At 39.9% G+C, this 27,850-nt stretch overlaps 1 protein-coding gene across 1 annotated transcript in view; it reads right to left on the bottom strand.

The window, feature by feature from the left end:
* Positions 1–5,965: 5,965 nt before the first annotated feature.
* LOC134397971 (1-acyl-sn-glycerol-3-phosphate acyltransferase epsilon-like) overlaps positions 5,966–27,850 on the bottom strand; it is a 32,940-nt gene continuing 11,055 nt past the window's right edge. Inside the window, exons 4-8 of the mRNA XM_063125067.1 lie at positions 24,144–24,233; positions 19,507–19,597; positions 14,999–15,160; positions 8,056–8,179; positions 5,966–6,301 (exon numbers count right to left, since the gene is read on the bottom strand). Coding sequence (XP_062981137.1) covers positions 6,076–6,301; positions 8,056–8,179; positions 14,999–15,160; positions 19,507–19,597; positions 24,144–24,233 — 693 coding nt within the window. The 3' untranslated portion in view covers positions 5,966–6,075. The remainder of the gene's footprint in view (positions 6,302–8,055; positions 8,180–14,998; positions 15,161–19,506; positions 19,598–24,143; positions 24,234–27,850) is intronic.

The following is a 27,850-nucleotide window of genomic DNA, read 5'->3' on the forward strand; positions in this document are numbered from 1 at the left end:
CTTAGCCAACAAATTCTTGCAGTCCCCATTCTCCTCTCTTGAAACAATGCTAACACTTAAAACACTACAGTACAGTTCTTAACATTTATGATCTAACTAGGGGTGGTCAACTTGTGGCCTCCAGTTGTTTTTTGGCTGCAACCCCCATCTACTCTAGCTATCATTGCCAGTGGTGAAGGATGATGGAATTTAGTCCAACATCTGTTGGATCATGAGTTGACCACACCTGATTTAACTCAAGAATATATTCTTCTCTTAGTTCTGTAGGTTTCGGTCATATTTTATTCTCTGCTGGGGGCAGGGAATGGGAAAACTCTGGCCTCCACCATCCTTATCCTCTAGTTAGGCCACCATTCCAGGGTGAGAAAGGGCAGGGGCAGATCAGAGCTATATGCCCATGCCTCTAGAGTCATCTTCTATAATGGATATGTTGATGGCCTGCTCTCATCCCAGTCTCCTGGGATGTGGGCTGATGGCTTTCACAGTATTGGGCTCTGAACTGAAAATAAAACAGGGTGGCTGGCAGGCTGATGTGTTGATTTCCCTCTCAGCTCTGCTTGGGGAGGAAAAGAGGAAGGCCTTAAGCAGAGCTGCTTCAAGGGGAGGCCCTTTTCCAGGGTTTAAGCCAGGGGAGGAATGGGTCTAGGGTCTAAGGAGCCAGGAACTGGGCTGCTGTAAGCTCATTGTCATGAGGGGGAAATTGAAACTAGATTCACTTTGGTTTTCCTCTTTCCATTAAGTGCAAACTTACCCTTAGGCTTGGACAGATTCTTTCTTTCTTTCTCACACTGAGGAAGATCCCTTTTTTCCTAAGTCCCTGATTAGTCAATGAATTCCATAAGATTCCATTGACCAGACCTTTCAATAGTTCATCCCCTCAATTTCTCCTCCTCCTATTGCTTCTTCATGTGCAGAGATGGCCTCTGCCCATGAAGACCCAACTGGACCTTTAAGGGGGGAAATGCTGTGTACCTGAAAGTCTTTGCAGGGAGGGATTTGCCTCCTTCGACAAAGGCAAGACTGAGGAGGCTGGCAGGAGACAGGCAGAAGAGGGCTAGTGGGAGGACATTTGCCCTAATGGAGCAGCATCCACACATTACATGGTGCACTCAGAGAGCATGGCTCTCTAATCTTAGCATCTTTCCAAGAAATTCAACCTGGTTTCTTTTGCTGCTGCTCTAGCTACCAACATTCAATTCCTCCTTTTCCTTAACGACGTAATTCCTGACTTCAGAACTATTTTAAACCCCCTTTTTCTGAACTAAAACAAAGCATAATCCATCTGTTTTTGCAACTTATTTTATTTTTAGAATGTGATTGTGGTGATGATGGATGCTGTATTGCTCTTTTGCCAACACAGCTTTAAAAAAAAGTGTCCAGAAATGGGAAAGCAGTTGAAGAGCGACACAACAGTAAAGCATCAAAGGTTCAGTGGATTGAATGTCGCGCAGTTATGGAGAAATTCTGATCACCTTGAAGTATCACTGCACACATGTTTGTTCAATACTTAATTTGACAAAAATGCAGGTTTGTCTTTTTACAAAAAAATGTAAGTAATTGAGACTAATTTTTCACAAGGGCCAGACTCAGCGATCATTTGTGAAGGTTTGTTCCAATTTCAATATTTACTTGTGATTATACACATTCAAAATCAATAAAATAATACTTTGAACGAAGTTTCTACTGGAATGTATGTTTAATTTAATCCTGGCATCAACTCTTATTTTCCAGAATGTCAGCAACAGAATGTATTCCATAAGTACAAACCGTGACCCTTTCATAAGAAAGATTTCACATTTGAACTGACAAGAGAAGCTGCCAGATCATTTGCCAAAGAAATATTTATGTGAACTATAAGACATGAGGCATAAGTTACCCCAATTTGAAGATTATTTTCTATTAATGCAAAACCGCCAACTGCTCTTCAGTACTGGCTTTCCCTTCATTGCATTTGTGACACATTGTATCTGAGCACCACATTGGGGTCACACTCTTTAAATGGTGTTGACACAGTGCACCAACTCCATTCAAGTGAAAATAAAACAAAGATGCTAATTAGGAAGATGAATATAATGAGCACAATAACCAAAGTGAAATGGGCAGACGAAAATCACTAGGCTGCTTCCATTACACAGTTACACTTTCTAAGTTTGCCTTTGTTCTATTCAAAGGGATTTAAGGGGGCAATCCCATGCAGAAAGTAGTCCTGTTTACTGTAGATCAGAGGCAAGGAGCTTGGCTGAACTGACTCTTGAAGGTTTCACAATCACTTTTTATACATGTGAAACACAAAGTGTTGGGATTTGCTCCAAATCCCTTTGGATAGCCACAATGGAGCAGAAACCTAAGCCTGTTGTATCGCAAACTACGATCTAGTGTCCATGTCGTGAAAAGCCCTTTCACACACAACTGAAGAAGAACGGTTGCTTTCTCATGGTGCAATTCCATGCTGCTTAAAAACATGTATGAGTAAAGCAACCATATGGATGGAGAGAATTGTGTGGATTCCCTCCATATTTTCCTACCTAGAAGGGTGTCAACTGGATGGCAGAGTCCCACACAGATCCCACAGAGTAGCTTGATTTGCATGTTTCTCAGCAACATAGAATCATGCAATGAACAAGTGATCCTAATGCACCCGTGACTGCACGGGAATGTTACCTGAGCCCCTCCCTGTCATATAAACACACACACACACACACACACACACACACACGAATTAAGTTACTTGGTTCTAGTATTTCTCCTAGGCAAAGGAACAATCGCATGTCTATCCTACCATCCTCTTGTCTTTTATTTGCCCTCCTACTACAAAATGAAATCTCATACTCAAGGCCAGGGCATTCATCTGAAACTATTCTACATTCTTGCCCTTTTCATCTTGTGATGCCTCTCTACTTATATTGGTGACAAACATCTTCGTAGGCCAGGATAGATTAGAATTAAATTATATTAAGCTGTATCTTGATTAATATACTTGCAACAGAATACCCAACATATACTTTGACTGTACAGACTTGATCTAAACAGAGATCCTCTCAGTTCAAGGAAGATATATTTGAAGTGGCCCTTGATCATCGTAGGATGAAATCCAAAGTTATATTTCTGTTTCACCATGCGAGGACTCATTTATAGGGATAAACAACAGTACAACAGTTAATGGGAAACATATCACATGTTTCCCTATAAATCAGTCATGTTTAGAAGAAACCAGTGGTTTGTTGATATACAAAAACCATATGCATGCTGATGATAAATCTTGTATATAGCATATCTCAGCAAGGGAAATAATTATCTATTTAAATTATTCATATTGAACATATTTTCAGTTCACATTTTATTCTATTTATTCCTATTTTGCTCATTATGGGGAGGGGCAAAAGAAGTCTGCAGGATATCAAAGGTCTTCCTCCAGCTCTGGAAAACTGAATTCTGGGCCATATTTTGCATTCTTGAGAATTACAAAACAAGTCTATGAAAGCTTTATCTCACGTATTCTATTTCTTTTATTGATTGAAACTACTTACTGTATACTAATGGTAGCATTGGCATGCCTTTATACAGTGTTAAATATAAGCTCCGCCCTTGTGGCCTATTCAAAGCTTAACTAACCCTTAATGAGTAGTAGGGTTAAGCGATAATTTTTTAATCCTCAAATAACCCACAATGGCCAGGTTTGTATCACACACTGCAGTCCCCAATTGGGGGTTGCATATTAAAAATGTTAGCCACACCCACTGTGGCTCATCATGGATTAAATAGCCACTGTGCCATGCAAACTAGCTCACTGTCATTCATGAGTTTGGAAGCAAAAGTAGAACAACCCAAAATGTTGAGAAGCCATGTTGCTTTTTAACATGATAAATTAGTATTTGCATGTTCTGAAAAAGCAGCCTCAAATTAATAGCATTTTTAAAATAAATGAATTGCGGGGAAGTTATGTACATCAGCAGCCAAAAAATATTAAGTTTAAAATAAGCTTCACGACGGGGATGATTTGTGTTCCAGATCATCTGGAATCAGGAACAGTCAAACATTTGTATCATTAAACTTCAAAATAAGTGTTCCGCCTCATTGAACATAAGCAGTTTGTTTTTGTTCTAAAGTTGAAAGTTATTTGTAGTTTCTGGACTGTAAGACAGGCAAAGCTATTCCCCACCCCCACCCACCCCCAAATCTTGGTATTAAAGTTGAAAGGCAATTCTGCAGGTCTAGGGGACAGCACATCCTTAGACATTAAAAAGGGCTTTTTTGGCACCACACAGTCTTAACACACACAATGTTGTTCTAAACTTTTGCTTTTGGAAAGTTCATCAACAGATTCTTCCATTAACCAGAGAGTCAGGTTTAGTATCCAGGATGCTGAACTGAAAGTCAAATGATGAAATGCATGAATATTTGAAATGAAGTTTGGTAAGTATACTTTATCATTTTAGGAGAAATACACAAGAACATGGTCTTGCTTACTCATTATAGTTAGCGTCAAACACATTTAATACTTTCTTGTTGGGTCTTAAACAATTCAAGCCCCATTAAAGCAAACAGAAAATGGATATAAAAAATTCAAGAAGATTTTTAAAAAGCCTCTAATCTTTTTAATTTTAATAGTGGAATCTTAATTTTTTTATAAAGTAACAAATACGAAATAAGAATTTCTTCACCTATTTGGTACACAACAATTAGCCACTAAACATCAGGAAACAGTTTCCTAATATATCACCAAAAAGTGACAAGAATAATTTGTGAGCAGGTGAAATACTAATAGAATATATGCATCTCTCGTTATTATTCTACTGTGCAAACTGCATTTTTCAAGTTCATGATTTTTCAGTTCTTCAGACGTGCACACTAGCTGTGAAAGCTTTGGAAGTATCCCAAAGGTAGACTAATCACTTAGTTACTTAATGTGTAGATTGTGAAAGATTAAGTGAAATTCAAAATCAGTAGGTAAAGGCACATACTTTACATTTTGGCAATAATACATGGATGTTCCTTATTACCATAAATATACTCTCAGCTGCATAGCAGCATTGCTCACTGCAGTTTGAACCCATTTGGTTCCATCTGACTCAGGACCATTTCACAAATGACATTTCCCCCTCCAACACTCACTTCCCAACTGGTGTATTCACAGAAAAATATCCACCTGGTGTTCACAAGCGATGCTGTACATGGTTTTCTGTTTACCCAATGATTACCTCAATGTAGGCAAAACATCCTGTGTGAAGCAATCCTGAGGTAAGAGGAAACTTTGGAATGCTCACCACTCTTTATGGCACACATATTACAAGTGAACTAATAGCTTAGCGGAAACGTTCCAACATGCCTCTGGGAATCTCGTATAGGTAGATTACAACTGAGAATCTCAATCTGAACATACTGTATATCGTTTATGCACCAACACAGGGTGTTTAATTAAAAAAAAACCAAGCAGTTTGTGGATAAAACAAAACATTTTGCAAACAAAATTAAAGTCAGCTAACAATATAATGCAATCAAACTTCCATGCATTTGTTAAACAAACCCATTTCCCCATAAACAGTTTTTACCCTCCACTTTTTATAGTATTCCACGTTTTACCATTTTGTTGTTTTGCAAATTTGACAAACATATGGGGATTAAAATAGGAAAACAAGGTGTTGGTAGATATTAGCTTTGGTGTTTAGTTTGTGATGCAACTATGATATAGTTGCTGCAGTGAACAAGAAAACCTGCTCAGGAAATAATACATAAGCCTAAAGTAATATCAGTAAATACATTCAGTAGTCCACTTAAGTTATTTATCTATGAACGCATTCTGTTAAATCATGTGCCAAAAGATATCTGTTTGTGAAGGAAAAATGTGCTAAACAAAAAGTTCTGGTGTTATGTCGCTTTGTCTCAAAAATCAGGAGCATAATTACATATACATATTCTCCCCACCAACCATAACAGATTTAGGTCACAAGTCTCAATTCATCCAATGTTCCATTAATAAGGCTTTATTTACATTTGTTTTTTATAAATTCAAGAAAGAGTTTGCTGTGATGTGCAAGACAGGACAATAATGTCACTGAGTGTAGGTTCAGAATCTCTTTACACTTTAACACTGACCCACAGACAGCCTAATAAAGTCCCATATATCCATGTTTTCATGTAAAGTTTCCTTCCAGATTCTGTCAATAGCATACTAACTGTCAGGCCACTTAAAAACAGTAAGGATGGCAAAGTTTTCTTGAGGCTTAGTTTGGAATGAACACATTTCCCAGGGAACTTGTTTCTTCTTTTAGAATCTTTTGCATCATAGAATTCTGTTAGTAATCTAGGAACAAAGAAAGAATAAAAAAAAAGGTAGGGGAGGGAGAAAGAGACACATATTTATTTGGTTAGCAGCTTCCATTAAAAAAATCTTATCTATAATGATTTAATATGAATGCTATTGTCTAAGAATGGTTCAGTAGCCTTTGACCTTAAATTCGTAATGTACAGCATGCCAACCTGAAAACTTCTATCACATATTTTGGACAGATCCATGTATAAATGGCAAGGGACAGCTCACATATTGACAAAATTCATTCTGTCATTCCCAAGAAAACATACTAAGCAGGTCAACTTCCCTATTCATCAGTTTATCTTGGTCTTAAAATGTATCCACTAAAACAGGGATGGGAAACCTCTGACCTGTACATCTGATGAGACCCATGGGGGTTCCCCACCCAGCCCAACAGCTTTCCCCCCTGCCCCCATCTGCCAAAGAGGAAAAACCTCTTATCGGTAGCTATCAGAGATAAGAGCTTTTCCCTATGGGGCAGAGGCAGGGCAGGCTCAGGGAGGGAAGCTGCTGAGTAATTTAGGCCTGCTCCCTTCTGAGCCATGTCCTGCAGAAGCTTTCCCTCCTTACTTGTGAGTAAACATGATACTTATGCTTACTTCTGGGTAAACTGTTTTTTAATATAAATTGGTAAAAACAGAATTGGAGCATTGTGTGGTTTTTCAGCCTCGCTCACCACTGGAATGTAGCCCCTGAAGAGTTTCTCCAAAATGAAATCTCGCCCATGGGCAAAGCTCGCCATCCCTGCACTAAAGAATTATTATTTTTTGGTAGTTCTGGTCCTCAGGGCATTTTAAAGTCACAAACATCCAACAGAGTAGGGGTCTCCAATCTTTTTAAACCTGGATACCACCACAAATTAACTTCTGTAGGGGGTAGACAGCCAATCACAAAAATGTTGGAAGCATTACCACCTGCAATCTGTGTTTACAAGTGTGCATGAATGTTAATCCTGTGTGTGTTTGAACTCTGGTTTCTCTCTCTGGCTCCTCTCTCTCTCTCTCTCTGTCTCCTTCCTTTTCTCTGGCTCTTTCCTTCTTCCTTCCTTCCTGCCTCCTCTCTCTCCATCTGTCCATCCATCCATCCTGCTCTTTTTACTTACTTACTCACTCACTCTTCCTTTCTTCACCTCTCACACTCTGGCTTCTCTTTCCCTTTTTCTCCCTCCCCATCCTCATACAAGTGAATGGACCAAATTTTCTAATCATCTATATGGGGCAAAAAAAATGGCTGGGGGACAGGAGGTCATCCCCATTAAATACCCTGTTGCTGGTGGGGTGGGAGTGGACTTTGCTTCCTCCCTCTGTTTTTGACAAGTTGGACTCAGCCCTCCCCCCATGCACATGAATGGAGGAATCACTCTATTCACTTGCAGAAGTGGAACACAGCTTTGCACGCACACTGTTGTCCGTGGGTGCCACATTGCACTACAGTAAACAAGGTGGAGAAATAGTGATCTGTCTCATAACCACTAATAAGCTTATTAATTGAATGAAGATTTGATCGTCTGCTTCTCACATCCAAACCCAGTACTCTGGCCCCTGCAACACATTGTCTACAACTCTCTTGGCTTCATCAATTATTACAAATATAAAGAGAAGGTCTGCAAAAAACAAATAAAGCATTTTATCAGTGCTTTACAGCGATCAGTTAAGGTAACTGTTCATTTTGTTGGGTTTCATAGAAAAATCTAATGCTGGACTAATAACACTCCAGATGCAAAGCTACGTCACTTCATTACTTACTTATCCTTGATTTCAAAACGTTCATGAAGCCATCTTTTCATAAATATCTGTTCTTTTGGAATATCCTTTAGTTCAATCCGATCAACGAAAATATGGATTCTTGGGCACTCCTTACAAAGAAAGTCTAAAACCCAAAAGAGCATAAGAGTTTTAGACCAAACTCCAAAAGAGTTTTAGACCAAAAGTCTAAAACCCAAAAGAGCCCTGATCCCATCATGAATATTTCCACTACTATTCAGAAAAGCTAAGACCAAATTCAGGGATCACACATCAATTAAGTAATCTTTAAAAGGAAACAGGCTTTGAAAATTGATCCAGGATTTGAACCTTGAGTAACATGATTCACAATATGTGGGGTTTTCCCATCCAACTTCAGAGAAATCAACTTCTTTTAAAATTAGGAAGTAAATATTGAAGAGTTCTAATAATGACGTATGTATTAAAAGTTCACAAGTAAAAGAGGTGCGATTGGTAGGAACGGAATCTATTTTTCTCATTTAAAAAGAGTTTTTTCCAGGGCAGCTTTAAAAGTTTTTTTTTCAGGGCAGCTTGCCCCTCTTGGCTAATAAAAGCTAGCAGGGATGGAACAGCCCTCTGGGCCAAGGAAGTGATTAATGCCTCTCTGAAAGAGGGAGTGGTCTCAGGCCGTCTGAAAGAGGCAGCAGTGAGACCATGTAAGACCGACTCTGGCCCACTTGCATTGGCTGCCTGTACATTTCCTATACATTTCCGAGCCCAATTCAAGGTGCTGATTTTAACCTATAAATCCTTACACGGCTTGGGACCACAATACCTGATGGAACGCCTCTCCCGACATGAACCTACCCATACACTACGCTCAACATCTAAGGTCCTTCTCCGAGTCCCTACTCAGAGGGAAGCTGGGAGGATGGCAACAAGAGAGAGGGCCTTTTCAGTGGTGGTGGCCCCCAATTATGGAACGATCTCCCCAACGAGGCTCACCTGGCACCAACATTGTTATCTTTTTGGTGCCAGGTCAATACTTTTCTCTTCTCCCAGGCAGTTAAGAACATATGCTGAGTTTAACTGACCTCAGAAGAGTTGTTTTAAATGGATATTGTTGTTTTTATGCTTTTGATGGTTTTAAATTTTTATATTTGTTTTTAATGTTCACTGTTTTTAACCTTTGTAAACTGCCTAGAGAGCTTTGGCTATCGGGCAGTATATAAATGTAATAATAAAACAAATAAATAAAAACGTGAGAACAAATACAACTGATAGAAGTAGGACAATTTGGTAAACTACAGTATCTCCCCCCCTCAAAAGTTAAAAACAATTCATATTTAATTCACTCACATTGCTAATCCCCCCACAAATCACTTCAGTTTACCATCAAGGTAAAATCTTTACTTATCTGTAATTAAATTCACCTAGTGAACAACATGGCTTTCATGCAAATTTGCAGTACTACTTTGGCATTTGTGATTGCTAACTTGCATCTGGCTGTACTCCTACAACACACAAGTGTGCAAGCAATGTATACTACCAGAAAACTGAACACTACTGCTGCTCTTCCTATCTACCCAAATGGTGAACGTTATTTTAGGTTCCCGGCTGGGTACAAGCAATACAGAATAGTCACACACAGTAGTCTATTGTCCCAGTACCTTTCTGGCTTGTAAATCCCAGAAAAGCATTATCTTGGGTTGCAATTTCAACCATGTCAGTGTTGTAGTAATAGCCTGAAGCAAAAAGGGGGGCAACTCTATAGTGGCAACTCTAAGACTCCCCCCATCCCTGCAAGTGTGGGAGAAACCACCAGTCTCTTCCCCATAGTATGTTGTTCTTAGTCTTAACCACTTCAAATAATAATAACTCAATTTTTCAGTGTTGTTACAAGAATAGTCAACTGGATATAATCAAGAGTTTCAATGAACTATTTTAATTATGCAGTTCATCTTAGAGAGACCAATTCTTTTTTTTTAAAGACACAATGTCACTGTAACTACTTTAGTTTACCAGTGGATAAGAACAATTTATAGCATTCCTGTTTTTGTGAAAGAACAGCTGGATTCTATCATAAGAGCCACTAAAGGTTGTGCAGTCCCATGACCTTTAATTTCACATCGACTCAACTCCCCAAAGGCTTATGTAATTAAGCTAAAAAAACTAAACCTCATTGCAGCAATTCATTAAGTACAAATTACATCCAACTCTAGGAATATTGGCTTGAAATGCCAGAATTTGATGGGCTGCTTAATTCTCCCAAACTTGCCAGAAGGCTATTCTTGGAACTAGGAATAAAACAAAATTCTCCTCCACATGGATCAACTTAATTATGAACTGTACCTTTGATTAGGGACAACTTTCTTACTGTGAATCAGAAACCATTTAGAATGTGTTAAAGGAACTCTCATGGGAACAAAAATGGGACTGACTTGAAAGGAACTATTTCTAGTACAGCTTTCAGTCATATGAAATAAAGGAACAGAAACTAAACATCAGCAAGCATCTGTGTTTGCTTGCAGAAGCACCATAATCATGAGAAACGGAAGGAAGAATTAAGACTATTTAAGACAGATTAAACTGCAAGGACATTGAAACCATTAGCACACCAATATTTCAGCTAGTAGTACTAAGGATAGAAATGAATCATAACGGATTACAGAGATCGTTTTTGGGCATGGGGGAAAGAAATCACCCATTATCTCCAAGGAAAGATAAAAATAACATTTAATTCTAAAGACAATGTAAACTACTGAACTAGTAAAAATATTTATGTATGTATTTATTTGGTTTTTAATCTGTCCAACAAAAAATATTCTCTGGGCAGTTTACAAACAGTTAAAAGAAAAAAGCACCATACAAACAATGAACAGCACAGGAATAGATCAATAAAGGTATATTAAAACAGCCATAGAATCTAAACAATAAGTCTCTAAAATGCCTGGGAAACGTCTTTGCTTATCAAAGAAAAGATAACAATGTAGGCACCAGCGAGCTTCCTTGAGGAGGGCATTCCACAAGTGGGGTACAACAAGGAAGGAAGCGTTCTGTCTTGTAGCCACTCACCCAATTCCCTTCAATGGGGGCACCTGGAAGAGGGCCTCCGAAGATGACCTAAGGTTATGAATAGGTACATACAGAAGATGTTTCTTTAGATCAGAGGTGCAGAATCTCTAGCCTGCAAACCAAATCTAGCTGCTAGGCTTCTGGAGGACACCCCTGGTTTTACCTCCGATCTGAGATGGAAGATAACAGCAGGGGCACAGGCAGTGGGAACTTTCCTGGAAGAACAGACACCCTTCAGGACAGTGGCAGAGTGGCTTTGCATAGTGTGTGGCATCCATGGGGGGAATTTGTCCCATGCCTGGAAGAGTGGTCGCTAGTCCCAGTGCGGCCTGAGGTTCTTTGCATAGCATCTACAGGGGCACTGTGCGAAGCCAAGGACTTGGCCTGCACCAGGAAGAGCAACCTGCCTTCCTAGCATGGGCTGAGTCACTTCATACAGCAGCCAAGAGGTGCCAGACATCGTACAAAACCAGGAACACGGATAGCTGGTTAACGAGCGGGGGGAAAGGCAATGACATCCAGGGATGGAATACCGGTGGTGGGGCCATGCTCACTGATGTCATCTGGCCTGCTGTGGGTCTGATGGGGGGGGGGGAATTTACTCCCTACCTTTAAAAGGTTCTGCACCCCTGCTTCAGATACTCTGGTCCCCAATTAGGGACTTAAAGGTCAAAACCTTGGAACTGGGCTCAGAAATGGGCTGGAAGCCAGTGCAGCTGACAAAGCACTGGCATCACATGATCATATCAACCAGCCCCAGATAGTAGCTTAGCAGCTCTATTTCGAAGTAAGTGAAGTTTCCAAGTCATCTTCAAAGATAGCCCCAAATTGAACACCTTGAATAATCCAACTGAGAGATTAGCAGAGCATGAATTACTGTCACCAGGCTATCTCTAGGCAGATAGGGTCACAGCTGGAATCTCAATCTAAGCTGAGAAAAGGCATTCCTAGCCACCAAGGCCACCTGTGCTTCAAGTGGCAATGATTAATCAGGAGCTCTGCACCTGATCTTTTATGGGGAATTCAATCCCCTCCAGAACAGGTTTTTGTCTAGACTGAGTTTCAGTTCATTGGCCCTTATCCAGTCCATTACCCTGCTCAGGCACCAATTCAGGACATCCACTGCTTCACCTGGGTTAGATGAAGAGGAGATGCAAAGCTAGGTGTCACCTGCATATCAATGACAACTCAACCCACATTGCTGCATAACTTCCCCCAGCAGTTTCATGGAGATATTGAATAGCATGGGGAATAAAACAGAGTCCTGTAGAACCCTGTAATGCAATTGCCATGGAACAAAGCAATAATCTCCCAGCACCACCTTCTCAAAACAGCCATCCAAGTAGGAACAGAACCAATGTAAAACAGTGCTCCCAGCTGAGCCAGACAATCCAGAAAGATACTGTAGTTGATGGTATTGAAAGTCACTGAGTTGTCCATGAGAACCTACAGGGTCACACTCCTTTCTTCCTTTTGGAACAGGTCATCCCACACAGTGATCAAGGAAGTTTCTGTCCCCTAAACTGGGCCTAATGCTAGATTCAAATGGATCGAGAAAATCAGCTTCATCCAAGAATGCCTGGAGTTGATTGGCAACCGTACACTCAAGCACCTTGCCCAGAGAGAGGATGTCAGCAACCGTCCAACAAATGTCTTCTACTCCTGGGCCCATGGGTTTTTTTTTAGGAGCAGCCTGATTACTGTCTCTGTCAAAGAGGCTGGTACCACTCTGTCTCTCAAGGAGGAATGTATAACCTCCCGAACCCAACCTGTTACCTCCTCATTATTGGATGTAACAAGCCGAGACTGGCAAGGGTCGAGCATACGAATGGTTGGTCGAATTCGTTGACCAAGCACCTTATCTACATCCTTGTGCATCAAAAACTGAAACTCTTCAAAATAGCTGGCTCAGACAGGGCTCTGGATACTTCCGTTAATGGAACTGCCTAACAGTGGAGCCCAAGTCATGCTGGATATGAGCAATTTCATCTTCGAATATCATATACATTTATCACAGCAAGCCACTTAGGGTGTGATCAATTCCCTCTCAGGGCTGGACTGCAATAATCCCTTCACCACCTGAAACAGCTTGCATCTGCTCTGGGCGGCAACACAATGGAGGTGGAAAAGAACTCCTTCCTTGCCACCCTCGCTGCCCAAGAGTAGGCTGGATAATGAGCTCCACCCGTGAAAAGCTGGACGCTCTTGTTCTGTTCCCAGCTCCAAGCTCAGGAGAAAAGCAGGGGCTACTTATGATTGCCTATGGGGGTAGGAGTGGTTGTAGGTTCCTGAGCTTAACAGACATACAAGAACATCACAGGAACAGCTGAATTAAATCTTTGTGCCTGGTAGCAAAGGAGTTTATTCTTAGACGTGGGAAAGATGAAGAAGTTCCAATCGTAAGGAAGTATGTAAATGATGCTGAAGGCAAAGTGCCATTTCCGGGTGGATGACAAAGAATGTTTATTTCAAAAGTATGGACAAGATTCGTATGGAAGAAAACTATCGACTTGTTGCAATAAATGTGACGGCTTGTCATAGTTTGAATATGACCTTGTTCAGACAACACGCTAAGCCACGGTGGTTAAGCATTTTGAGCTAAACGTTATGGCTTAGCGTGTCATTTGGACCCTAACTTAGCCTGTCGAGTGAAACATTCCTAACCATGGTGGCTACATAACCATCGTTTAAACACGCTCACTAACCATTTACTGCAAAAAGGTTAGCAGCCTAACCATGGCTTAGCGTGTTGTCTGAACAGGCCCAATGCAGGAAAAGGGAAAAAAGACACTCCAAATATCTAATACAAGCTGCCTTCCCCACCCCCTACAAATAATATGTACAACGGATTCAGGTTAGTGTACTCATTTTTTGGTAAAAGTGGAAAATGGAGCTGGGGTTCATTTTCATGGGTAAACGTTCTACCATTGCAAAGGAGTTTGGTCAGGTAAGACTTCCAAAGCCTTACCTTTTCTGCACTAGTTTTTCTCTCTCACAGCAGCTGCTTCGGTGTCATTTTAAAAACAAAAAGCAATAGACATAGGCTGCTTAGTCTTAGCAAACAACATACCTCTATTTAGTCTAATTTTTAATTTCATGGTGAAGAGTGTACTATATTGTCTAAGCACCATCAAACAGGCATAAGTGGCAATAGGCATATGCTGTTGCAATATCAGCATTTTCAACAAATTAAAGGAAGCAAGTAATATCTTTGACTGATTTTATAGTAATAAAAATTTGGTTTGTTTTAATACAACCACCACATTAACTTCGCTATGAGAACTAGTCATGTGATTGTTTCAACTTGTTTCTAGATCACAACTGAGTGCGACATCACTAACCTTGAACAACAACATGATGAGAAGCTGTCTAGAGATAAACACACAGCTGATTCATCACACAGAAACATCAGCTCATACAAGCTATGAAGATCAGCCACTGAGCTCGAGTGTAAATGTTTAGTAGTGCGCCTTCAGACGTTGGTCATTAGAAACTGATTTGTGATCCCCAGTGGGATGTCTGTGGACACCTCCCTTGGTGCCTGCCAGGCTCCATGCCCTCCATTAACACAACGACAACACTTTTGAAGGTTTTTAAAATTAAAAAACAAAACATTAACTGGGAGATCAGCATGTAAGAAAGCAAAGTGCCGGCCTCCAGAGCTGCTCCATTATTCCTAGAATAACGCCCCCTGGAGGCAATTTTAGAAAATAAAAATGGTGGGCGGCTGCAGCCCAAGGCTTTGTTTTGAAGTGTTTTCTCATCTGCCTGGAACTACAAAGGACACAGAGGAGTTCTCTTGCATTTGGCAGGTCAGAATTTATGGCTGCTCGTCTGACTTTGGCTTGGTAGTACGGATATCTGAAAGCTGGGTGGGAAGAGAGGGTTTCTTTATTTAGTATCTACTCACCTGTCATGGATGGTGCCACTTTCCTTTGTCCTTTGTGGTCCAAAGTACCTTCATATGCTACTGTGACATCATAAATTGCATCTAAGTAGTTCTTCATTGAATCTACAGCAACATATGTAGCCTTCACCCGTGGTGTAAGAACATGCTTTAACACTGCAAGCCCTAAGCAAGAGCAAAGGTTAGAGTGAAACGTTGCACAGAAGAAGGAGAAGAGTCACTATCATAGAAGCCATCACAGTTTTAAACTTATGCATCAATTTCTTATGCATCAACTTATGCTTTTCTGTATTCTGAAGATCACATTAGTGTTTTGAAAAGCCTCTACCTTGAGAGACTGTTTCCACATATTTGTCACAGAAGCCCTGAGCAATGAAGGCATATTCTAGGGTACACACAGAGTTTATACAGGATGCAGCCAGGCCTGCTGGACCTCAGTGTCACCCTCAAGAGGCCCACTTATTCATACACAACATACTCAAGACTTCTCTGCACACTAATCGGTTGTGGCAAGTGAATCCTGCCTGCTATTACTGATGTTCTCATCAAGCTTCTCATCAAGCTGAGAAGTTTCCAAAGAACCTAAGTATGAAAACTACAAGATTAGATACTATTTCAAGAATGAAATGTGAAGGATAGCAGTGAGACACACTCATCCATAAGAAAGTACATTCTTACAAATTCAGCATTTACTATTCATCCTAAGAGGATAAAATAACAGAATCTTCCCAGCTTTCACAATACCTTAATGTATGTATCTCTCAAGTCCCAAAAGGCTTCTACAATGACCTCTCTCGTATAAATTTTCAGCCTATGGGGAACACAGTAAATTGAAGCCCGCAGCTCAAGACTTCCTCATCTCAAGATTTGCTGCCTTGAACTATTTTCTTGTGTATTTGGTTTACAGAAGCCCTCAACCTTTTGTGATACATTTGGAATTTGAAAGTGTGTTATGAGCACTTTCACAAAATGGCTCTCATGGGGGGTGGGGCTTACCTATTCATAAAATGGCTGCCACGTTGGGTAGGGCTGGTCACAAAACACTCAGCTGCCAGAAGGCAAATGGTGGGACTAACAAAACAAGTGATTTCCCCAAGAGCCTAGTACAAGGCAGAAGTGAGGTCTGAGTTCCAAAGCATAAAACTACTCTTATGAACCTAAATAAAGATAGCGCTAGAGAGCACCCCTTCATTTTGCAGCATGAAAGCCTCCCAATTAAATCAATAAAAAAATATTAAGCCATAAAATAAAAATCAGAAAGGGCAAGGGTTCTGGTGGGTGCCAAAAGACCTATATTATGAACACAATGTTGGAGACCTCCGGTTTACATTGTTCGTGTACTTTGGACACTAATTGTTGCTTTACCTACTCTGTCGTGACAGCAGCTGTTTCCACTGACCGACTCAACTGTCTATCTCGAGTCACAAATCCAGATGGTCCTGCTTATTGGATGGGCTTATGATGGTCCTGTGGTTTCCCCTTCAACTACCCCCTATCTAAAGGAAGCTGCATACCTTCATGATTTTTACCACACTTGGTTACATTTTGGCTTCCAAGCACAACTATGGTCCCTCTGTTATTCTCGCTCAGATTATTTAAACCATATTAACATGCAGAAAACATGAACATCTCTAAATTCACAGTATGTATGAGAGATTTACTTCTGATAAGTTCTTATTGTAAGTCTTTAGGCAAAGGATCTTACAACGAATCTCACAACCAGATTATGGGATATCAGAGTTTTTTGGTGAAAGAAGTAAAAATGAGAAAGGCTTTCCTTTATTTTTGGAAATAATCACTGTAAACAACAAAATAGTCTGTTGTTGACAGAATTGTCTTACAAGAACAATATTTTATAAACCAGAAGGTTACTTAGTCTTGCTCTTATTTTGTGTTAGAAAAATATATCTGACGACAGGAGTTTGACTATGTTCCTTTAGAAATGCAGAGCTCAATGGACAAACTATTCTGTTAATTTAAGTGCCGCTGGAGTCAAAGAGGCTTGCATCAGTGGGAATAAAGGAGGATCCAGTCCTCCATTTTCAGAGTACATGTTCCATTTTCTGCACATAATGGAATTAGCTACTCCCATTGAACAACTTTCCTAGCAGCTACTTTTCTTTTTACTGCTACTGCGAAAGTGTTCCTCCATAACTTTTTATAACCAAGGGAAACACTGGTATTAGGTCAATCTTGTCCACTGCAGCAACATTTATTTGTTCAACACAAAACTATGCAAATATTTTGAAGCATAACACTGCATTTAGCATGTGAATTTTGCCTCAAAGTGCCACCGTGTTGTGTTTTCAAGATGTTGTTCCAGTCCATGGGTACTGGATACACTGTTATGACAGCAATTGTTTTTATTACTAAGCATTCAGTTCAACACACCTAATAGTGCTCCAGCTTTCCATAAAATATCACATAAAATAACCCAAACACATAAAGTTGCTAGGAAGATAAATGATTAAGTCAGCCAAGAAAAACATATAGCTCACTAAAAAGAAAACGAAAAAGAAAAAAGAATCAGGTTTGCAACTCTGCACATATTTGAATCCCTTGTGCTCTTTAGGATGCATAATGAAGAATGAGAGTTCTGTTTTCAGCAGCAGACGATTCGAAGTGCACTTTAATTTGGCTGCCAGCAAGTACTTCCTAACATTATCTCATTCTCATGGTTTTAGAGCAGCCTTCCCAACCTGGTGCTCTCCAGTTGTTTTGGACTACAACTCCTATCATCTCCAGCCACTAGCCAAGCTGGTTACGCTGATGGGAGCTTTACTCCTAAACATCTGAATGTAAGCATATTGTGGAAGGTTGTATTAGAGACTACAGGCTAAACTATATATTATGTTTAAGGCACAGCGTGCAATTATGTCTGTACTTCTCCTTAATTACAGGCATGTGTGGTATGTGTAAACGTCTGTAAAGAATGTTAAACTACAAATGTTATAGCTCTGGCTGCATGTAGAATTTAAATGTCTAGTCTTGTATTCTTCTACACTTGTGAAAAACTATGAGACAAGGGATCTATAGTCAGCTAAGATTAAAAGGATACTCTAGAACAGAGAGCACGTCCGTTTCAGTCTTGAGAGCTGCATGTGATGCTAGCTCAGAGGCCTATATGTGAGAACACACACACACACACACACGGGAAGGGATAGAACAAGCTGAACGGGAGGAAGTGGGAAGAGCAATAAGAACATCAATTGTCCTACATGGAACTGTAATCTTTTTTAGGATGAGGAGCAGCATCAGAGCATATAACAACCTTCACCCCTATCACCTTATTCCATAATCCTGCAGGAAAAAACCCCTCTAGACCAACAATGCCTTAATTCCCCTATTCAAGACCAGAGACTTGCCTCTGTCCACAAACCCCTTAGCTCAGCAGCTCTTCATTTCCAAAAGGGCTGCAACTCCCTCAGGCAAGAGCCTTGCAGAAGCCTAAACCATGTATAAGGCTCCCTCTCCCCTGTCAACACCAGATCCATGCATACAACCCACCACCATTACCCACTACCCAGGAAATTCAACACAGCCACCCACCCACCCCTTTCCCCTTGCAGTGGTACCAGAGCTGTGGCTTATGTGCTTCTTTCAGTCCATGAGGAACTTCTCCTCATCCACCATCTTTCCTCCTCTCATAGCAACAAGTACAGAGTCAGTCTTGCCCATTTCTCATGGCAATGTTCCCACTACCACCGCAAGCATACCGTGGCTTCATCGATCTCTCTTGGGACTGTGCACCTCTTGCTACTGGCTGACCTGTAAAACTGCACTCCAATTGGCTAATTTTAGGGAAAGGGAGTGGCAGGATGGTGGTGGTGGGGATGCAGCAGTGGTAGGGGGAACATGGTGTGTGTGTGTGTGTGTGTTGGTCCACTTAAGACCTTGGAGGGCAACATGCAGCCTGCATATTTTACACTCCCGAGTCTCAGGAAAATGGAAAGTAAACACTGCTGAAGACCTCTTCCCAGCTACTCTTGAGGGGAAAAGGAGCATGCAGCCCTAAGATTCATGGTGGCTCTTTCCTGTTCAGGCACACATCTCCCTAAACTATGCTTTACTGTTATGTCAGAACACGGTCTATGTGATGTTAAACAATATGCCCACTGATGTGATCTAAGTTCTTTGTAATTATTACAAGAACTGATTGTCATTGTGTATTTTTAATAAGATTTTTTTCCACTTTGACTTTTATAGCTGTTGATGATTTAGGGAAAATTTCCTGGTCTGGATATTTGCTTATAAATTCAACATTTAAATACCATTTGCAGTAACAATGGAATGGAACTAACGTTCTGTAGCTTTGGGTCCTGCTCCTGGCCAAACCCCACCCTTTTCTAGATAATGACACTTTCTCCCCTTTGAACTACACTGTGGGACTGAGTTTGTCCAGGATGGATGACCTCTTTTTCAAGCAATAAATTAATTCTGTCACACTTGCCCTTATATGTCCTATTATTTTACTTTCCGTCCCTTCTGAAATTCTTTGAAGTTCACTTTACCTTCTTTATCAGCATATGACTGACTATCTGCAATGACTTTTGGTAGTTCTGGACTGTAACGTGTTCCCTCTGGAAAAATCACAAGATACATCTGCAAAATTTAAAAAAATGTGCACAGCATTTTAAAAAAGTAATCATTGCAACATGCTCTCACATAATGCATGATTAACTATCAACTACAAACAAAACATTGTTTTATACGTGCATTGGGGGAGAGAATGGCATAAAATAAGATGTTTGTAAAGATATTCAGTTACTATACTCCTCATTTAAGATAAGCAACGTGGATATTTGGGGAATCTGAAGTCCCCTGCCTCGCAACAAAAAGCCACTGAGGAAAGAAGGCAACAGAAGCAGATAAACTAATAACAAAACTTCGGTTCAAGAACAAATTGAACTGTTAAGGAGGGAGAACGAAGAGCCAACACAGTTTAGTGAACAAATACCTTCCTTTTACATCCTGTTCAGATTCCTAGCCAATTTCACCTGAATGTATTGCAACTTATAGTGTGATCCTAGACATAAGCACTCAGAAATCCCATTGAGATCAGTGGAACTTTCTTCCAGGTAAATGTACACAAGACTGTAGCTTCAAAAAGGTAAATCAGAAAAGGCTAAGAAATGTAAGTTGTCTTCTCAAATGGAAGATATTAACTTACCAACCCTTACAATGCTGTGTATTTGGTCTAAAGCAGGTGTAGGTATTTGCAAGGGAAGAGAACGTGCTATTGCATGCATGTGTCTCAGATGAAAGGGATGGAAGAGTAAAAATCAGGCCATGGAGTTGAATTCTTCCTGGGCCTGAGGTGTAAAAAAGTAATGCAATTTAGCGCTGGTGGGTGAGCACTGAGTGACAAGGCTCCAAATAATACAGTGTAAGATTGAGCCTCCACAGTACATGTATGAAATTACTGCAATCAATAGCCTCATTTTTCTCCCAGCCCAGCCTGAGTAACACATGAGATTACTTTCTGCCTGTATCAGTTCTCTCACAAAGGGAATTTGTGAAAGAGTACAGAGCTCAGTAGCAGTCGTTGCAATAAGGTAATATTCAGCTCATTTACCTCCACTGTCTCATCAGAGGTGGGTTATTTGGACAATAAGTGTACCTCAAAACTAGAAACCAAAAGCAACACACACAAAAGTGAAGTTTTATTTTAACATTTCTTCACAATTGTTCTTGCTAGTAAAAAGCACAATGGATGCTTAAATAATTATCTTAACGAAATGCTAGTGTAACCTTGCATTACATAGAATGCCACTAAGGTTGTTTGGAGCAACAGTTACAAGATTTGGGGCTGTTTAATTTAGGGAAATGGTGAGTGGGAGAAGACATGATTGAGATGCATAAAATTATGCCTAGTACAAAAGGAGTTCTGCTCTGTCATAGTAATTCTAGACCCCAGAGTCATCCCATGAGGCTGAATGGCAGGAGATTCAGGACAGATAAAAGGAAGAACTTCTTCATACAGGGCATAGTTAAATTATATGTTTCTTCATCACAAGAAGTAGTGATGGCCAGCAATTTGGAGGGATTTAAAGGGGATTTAGATGAATTCGTGGCGGATAAGGCTATCAATGGCTACTAGTCATGATGGCTACATACTACCTCCAGTACCAGAAGCAGTTGCTGGGGCAACACTAGCAGGAGTGTGCTGCTACACTCATGTCCTGCTTGTGGGTATCCCATGGGCATCTGGTTGGCCACCTTTTCATTCCCTGGCTTTTAAATCCCACTGCCCCACGCCTCAAAATGAGCAACTAGGGTTGCTCATCTTTTTTAAAAAAACATTTTTTTGATCAGTCTTTCGCACGTGTGCAAATGTGCAGTCTTGTCTGGGCAGTTTCCTTGTCTGTTTCAGCTGTCAAAAAGAGTGGAATGGGGAGTAGGCAACATACAAGGAAATTGACAAGACACGGTATCAGCTAATTTGTGTACAGATGTGAAGGACCAGGGGAGAAATAATAAGGGAAAGTAGTGCAATCCAGTAGTGCAATTCAGAAGCACCGAAAATGGAGTGAATCAGCCAAGCGAGAAAGTGCATCAGAAGAGGGTTGGGTTAATATCACCCCCTTGGCGACGTGATGCTCTCAGTTTTAAGTACTAGACTGATACTTCTCGGAATCTCCCACCTTTTCAACGCTTCCCCGACTTTCCAGGTGCTCCAGAAAGGGGAGATTTGGGGACAGTTACTGTGGTAACTCCCCCCACCCGAGAAGGTGGCTGCATGGGATGGAGTGAATGGGGCCCCGCGGGTGAGTGGGTCTAAGTACTGCTTGTGCTGCCACCCCATTTCTTCCATCTCGTTCTGCCACACTCGAAGGTTTTTTTAATTATTATTTTAAAGGATGAGAATATGTGCACATATTTTGGGACTGTGAATTAAACAGAAGAGAAATCTATACAAATTTAAGGGCTGGGAAGTAAATGGGGGCAAAATTTGAACCCATTTAAGGGCTGGGAAGTAAATGGAGCAGTTACTGGAAGCCTGCAAATTTACCCTTCGTTTACTGACTGTCAAATGATCTCTGGATTTGCATCAAACTGTAGCTTGCTATTATAGCTAAAACTGGCAGCCGATGGTTTAAGCTTATCCTCCAGATCAGGTATAGTTGGTAGACTATGGAAAACTGTAGTATTGCAAGTAAACTGAAGCTTAATCTTGCCCAGATCAAAGTGATAGTTGGTTGTGATTCTTACAATCCAGATAATATTTCATTGATTATCACTTGTCCAAGAGATCTATTAATATTTTTTTTTAAAATGTATTTTTAAAAGCTCTGAATATTGTATGGAATTATTACAATAAAAAGAATGCTATTTCAATGTAATGGAAAGAATACACACAGTTGTGTGGCAAACCCAATGGGAGTTGTAGTCCCAAACAACTGTCTATGTTGGGGTAGGCAGTATAAATATTTACTTTGCAATAAGCTAGAATGCATTTGCATGTAGAAACAGGGGTTTCGTTAACAGGACTTTTTTTTTTTTGCAAGAGTGCAATGTTTACCGCCCTGACTGCTGGAGAAGGAAAAGTGGAAACCAAGCATCCCATTTCAGTCACTCATTTGTTGAGCACAGTGGTTCTTAACCTTTTTGGTGTCACACCTCCCTTATGAAAAATCTCATGACCCATGCCTCCCATGTGTTAACGGCCTAAAAATTTAGGCTTAGGCAGGACGAGTTTGCATTTTTTAGTTCTGTCTCGGGACTAAAAAAATGCTTATTCAATGAAATGAACACAAACACAAGCAATGAACAGTTTTGTGGAAATAAAACCTGTATTTAAAGAAAGTATTTCTAATAGCTACACACATAAAAGAAGGATAATTTCAAAATAACTTCAATGTGGTTTGTGCTCAGCAAGAGTAGTTATTCGAGGGACAATGTTAGACAATGCTAGGCCCATATCATCTCTGGCATCCAACCGATTTCTAGCTTTGATTTTTATGCTGACAAAAGTTGAAAAGCATTTAATAGTTAACAGCATTTAACAATGCTAAGTTTGTTTTCTAAAGGACCCCACTGTTGTTTTTAAATAGATACTGATGTTTTTATAGTGTTGTTTTTTATGTCTCTGATGGTTTTTAAATTTTGTATACTTTTTAATGGTTACTGTTTTAACTTTTGTGAACCAGAGAGCTTTGGCTGTGGGGCGGTATATAAATGTAATAAATAAATAAATACCCAGATTCACACAGATAGGTGGCTGGAAATTGAATTAATGATGAAATAGCTTTCTTTGCCAGAACAGGATATGCAGCCAATTGAGAGCACCAAAATTCATCAAGATTTTGATTGAAGAAATCAAATCAAGTTTAGGGAGAAAAGGCCTATGCTGGGAGTTGTAGGCCTTTTCTCCTGTGCTCCTAGGCCAGCAATTGCAGACCATGTGACCTCACCCTCTCCAAACAGCATTCAGATAGAACTCTTGGGCTGCTGCATTTTCAAGGGGTGCTTTTAAAAATATAAAAAATTGAAAGAAGAAAGGAACAACTACTTAAACTTCAAAAGGTGGAAACCCTGTCCCTTTCCCCAAGGAGAAATTCTCCAAAAAAAACCCTCTCCTTTCCCCAGCCTTTTTCTCCAGTGTTTTTGTTTTCCTCCCACCCCCCACGAAATGCCAAAAAATGGAACGATCAAAACTTTCGGACCAGCTCTACTTTTTGCAATAAACCAGGGAAAAAGTGACTTAGAACAAAGCAGTCACTTACCTTGAAGGATTGATTGTTCTTCATGAACGCTAACACATGTGTAGCAGGTAACGATAACTACGATAACCGATAACGCACGTGGTGTACAAATGAGCTACGTCATAGCTCCCAAGATTAGTAGAAAGAAATAAGGTTGGGCCAAGCTGTGCTGCTATGTACTTGTAAAAGAAACAATTTATAGTTGAGAGGCTACTCACACCTCCCCTGGTGTCAGTCCAGACCTCCCCTGGGGAGGCGTACCCCACCGGTTAACAACCCCTGGTTTAGCATAAAGAATGTGGGAAGAAGAATCATGGGGCTATCACGTTGGTTCCAATGTCTTTGACGATGCCATATTAGTTTCTCTTATTTTAGGGGTAGCTAACATGCACACACACACACACACATATATATATATATATATAGGAAATATATAATCTTACTGGACTCTCAGCTTTAATATGGGTTTGTAATTTGTTCCTCATTTTCTTTTCATTAAATTTGGCACTTCGTTTCACATAGACTCCTCCATGCTAGAACACAAAGAAATATATTTATGACACTTAATGATTCATTTTATACTGTACTTCAATATTCTAGAACCAAGGCTTTAGAAATACCCAAGAGCTTTAAAAACAAAAATAAGATATACTGCAAAAAATAAATAAAAATCCTCCAATATAGTAAGTAATTCTTACAATGTATTAACTCTTTCACACTCATTTCAGTATGAACCAGAACTCTATTAAAACTTAAATTGAAATTGCTAGGTGAAGCTGCAGTATTAAAGAGTGAAAACTACTTGCTGATATCCAGTCTCATTTGAAGTGCAGAGAAAGTGCCAGAGAGAGAGAGAAAGTAAAGCAACTAAAGAACCTGATACAGACGGGGAACACAGGGCAGCTGTGTTCAGTTTTTGGAAGGTAAGAAAAAAATGTTTGCACTGGTTATGGGGGAGGGAAGACAACTCAGTAGCAGAACGTATGTTTTGCAACAGAAAACCCAGGTTCAATTCCTGGAAACTCTAGTTAAAATATCAGGTAGCAGCATACAGGAAAAGACCCTAAGTCCCTGGAGAACAACTGCCTGTCAAAGCAGACAATATTGGACTAGATGGACCAAATACCCTGACCTGTGTAACAGGCCTTTTCAGGCAACACACTAAGCCACGGTTAGGCTGCTAACCCTTTTGCAGCAAATCGTTAGTGAGAGTGTTTAAACCATGGTTATGTAGCCACCATGCTAAGTCATGCGTCACATGACACGCTAAGAGTGAGGTTTAACTGTTTTATGCCATTTATCTGTTATGCAAATGCTGTTTAGATGTCGTATGATAAGGCTGGGAAGTAGTTAATTCTGTTGGGAGGGGGAGTGAGTGAACGGAATATGGGTTTGAGTGTGTGAAGGGGAGTAACCAGTTAAAGTCAGTTGGTAGTTAGTAGTTGCAGGGAGTCGGGGTTAGTCTGCTGTAGAGGAAAGATTAGTGTAGGGTCTGCTGTTTATTGTTTTTGGGAATAAGAGGGAGCAGGAGGAGCTAGATTAGGAATTTAGAGGGTAGAGTAGGCAAGGATACAAGACATCTTTATTGTAACAACTAAGTACTGAAATGAAACAAATGAAACCATAAGCTTGATAAAATGTGTGAACTTGCTAAATAAAAGTTATTTTGTTTCACACTGGATTGGATTCTTTAAGTACCTGAGGTAAGGTACTGATTTATATGGTGGCAGCGGTAAAGTAGAAGGCGAATAAAAGGTGCACAAAGTGCCAAGCTGGTTGCTGTGGGACCAAAAAGGGGTCAGAGAATCACAGAACTAGTGGAAGAGTGAAAGGTGATGTCCAGAGGTGGTCACAGAAAGGAAAAATAATCCACAGAGTGGGCAGCCATATACCAACTGCGCTCATTGTTGAGATCCATTAAAGAAAAAGGTAAAAAGGAGTCTCAAGGTGAGCAGGTCATGACACTAAGCCATAATGTTTAGCTCAAAATGCTTAACCTCCATGGCTTAGCGTGTCGTCTAAAAGGGGTCCATGTGTTCCTAAGCTGGGCTTCGTCTAAATATTAGCACACAATTCTGCATTTTTGTGCTCTTTTGCATAGATTTATTTTGAATTGCTTTTTCTATTTACAAAGCTACAGTTATATCACAAAAGTTTAACCTAAAAGTTTAGATGTTATTTAATCTAAAGGCAGCTGCAGACTAGTCACATCTTCAAGAAAAAACTTTCTCAATATAGGAATTTCTCTTTGTAACACAAAGCAAATAATGAAGTTACTTATGAAGTTACTTATACAGCATATTTCAAAGGGACATTAAAATTGAACCAACTGCCTCTGAACACACTACATTTATAGACTTGTAAGTACAATGAGGTAAAACAATATTGAAGAGGATAGAGATAGAAAGATTTTAAAAATCATGACGCTATAACAACTGCAGCTTCATTAGCTAACTCTTGAACGGCTTCCCCAGGAACAAAACAGAACAACAGCCCTGTTCAGAAGACAACTTAAACCACGGTTGTTAAGGCTTTAACCATGGTTAACAAAAAAAAAAGCCCTTAACCACCATGGTTTAAGATGTCTTCTGAACAGGGACAATAAAAAGAAAAAGAAAGACGGTGACTTTACATTCAAATAAATTACATTAATATCATATGATTTCATTAAAAAAAAACCAGCAGTTCTAATGAACTCATGAACACTCATGCATTGCAAATAACACAAAGATTGCTCTATTGTACCAGGTTAAGAAAAATGTTTTTGTCAAATGGAGCATATGGCATGAAAGGACTTGGTTTCTTATTCCCCTTCCATCTCCATATGTTCACCCTGCCATCCTCTCTCATTTTGTTGCTAAAGGGTCAAATATATCAGTACAGTTTATACAACAAGCAGCTTTCTACTAGCAATCTTATTTAACTTCACGCATAATCAAAGCCTGCTCCTGTGGATCTCACAGAACCCTACAATTAATGGAAAACCAAGCATTTTAACCATCCCCTCAAAACAAAGTTGTCAATTATTCCTGTTTTAGCTGGCTTCTGTAACCCCTACCTGCTGAAAACCTGGACCATTTCAGTTATCAATATGACAAAACTTAAAACAAGGTTGTATTTATTATAGTGGGTTTTATTCCATTTTAAAGAGTTGTGGCTTTTACTTTATTTGGCAAATCTAGGAGACTGAAATAGTAATTTATTTTTCAAATAGTAATAATTTTTTAAAATTTTCACCCCAAAAAAGTCAGACACGAAAGCAATGACTGGCAACAGAAAACAAACAACAATGAATGTTGTGTTAAGGGCAGTTGTGTGAGTGTGTGCTCTACAGGTATTCAGAGAGTGCAAGTGGAATGATGAGGCCAGGAGCAAAATCCAGAAATGACAGACCCAAGTCAATGCAATAGGTAGGTAGGCTGTGCCACACCACAAAACACGATGTGCTTCACTCTACGGTAGAACTGGGCTACCTATCATATTTAAATAGTTATTTTAATACTTAAAATTTATAGAGAGAGTGTGCTCAAAGTGTTCCACATTTCACAGTCTGGACACTGAGACTAAGAGAAAATAACTACCTAAGGTCATTGAGTGACTTCTTTAGTCAGGTGAAATCTGAATTGTGTGCTTCCTAGCTCACACTCTTACAGCACCATGAACACATATTATTCCCAATCCCTTAAGGTTTAAACCATGGCCGAGAGAACATATGGGGACGGGGTTGTATTCCCCTTTTCCACAACTCCTCCCCTCTTATGTACAAATTTCAAGCAAATTCCAATGAAATCAACAGGAGTACTTTTCAAGTAAAATGTTTACAACTGAGTTATCAGCTTTCTAAACAGTCAGGAGGATACAATGCTATTTTTTGACACATTTTAAGCTATTACTTTCTTAATACATGCACATTGTCACTTCATCCATTGTGCTGCAGAATGCATTTCCAGGAGTCTGTTAATCATTTTTTTTAGCTCTTTCATGTTCCTTCTCCAATGATTTAAGGATCTGTTTTGCAGACCAACACCCACCCGCTCCTCAGCATGTTTTCCTTAAACCTGTGTTCTGTTTTCTGCATATTCAAAACACAACAGGATGTTTATCTTGAAGTAGGAAATATGCATTCCATCACAATTCTGTAATTAATTGT

This window comes from Elgaria multicarinata, chromosome 4, assembly GCF_023053635.1.
Source record: "Elgaria multicarinata webbii isolate HBS135686 ecotype San Diego chromosome 4, rElgMul1.1.pri, whole genome shotgun sequence".
Classification (NCBI taxonomy): domain Eukaryota; kingdom Metazoa; phylum Chordata; class Lepidosauria; order Squamata; family Anguidae; genus Elgaria; species Elgaria multicarinata.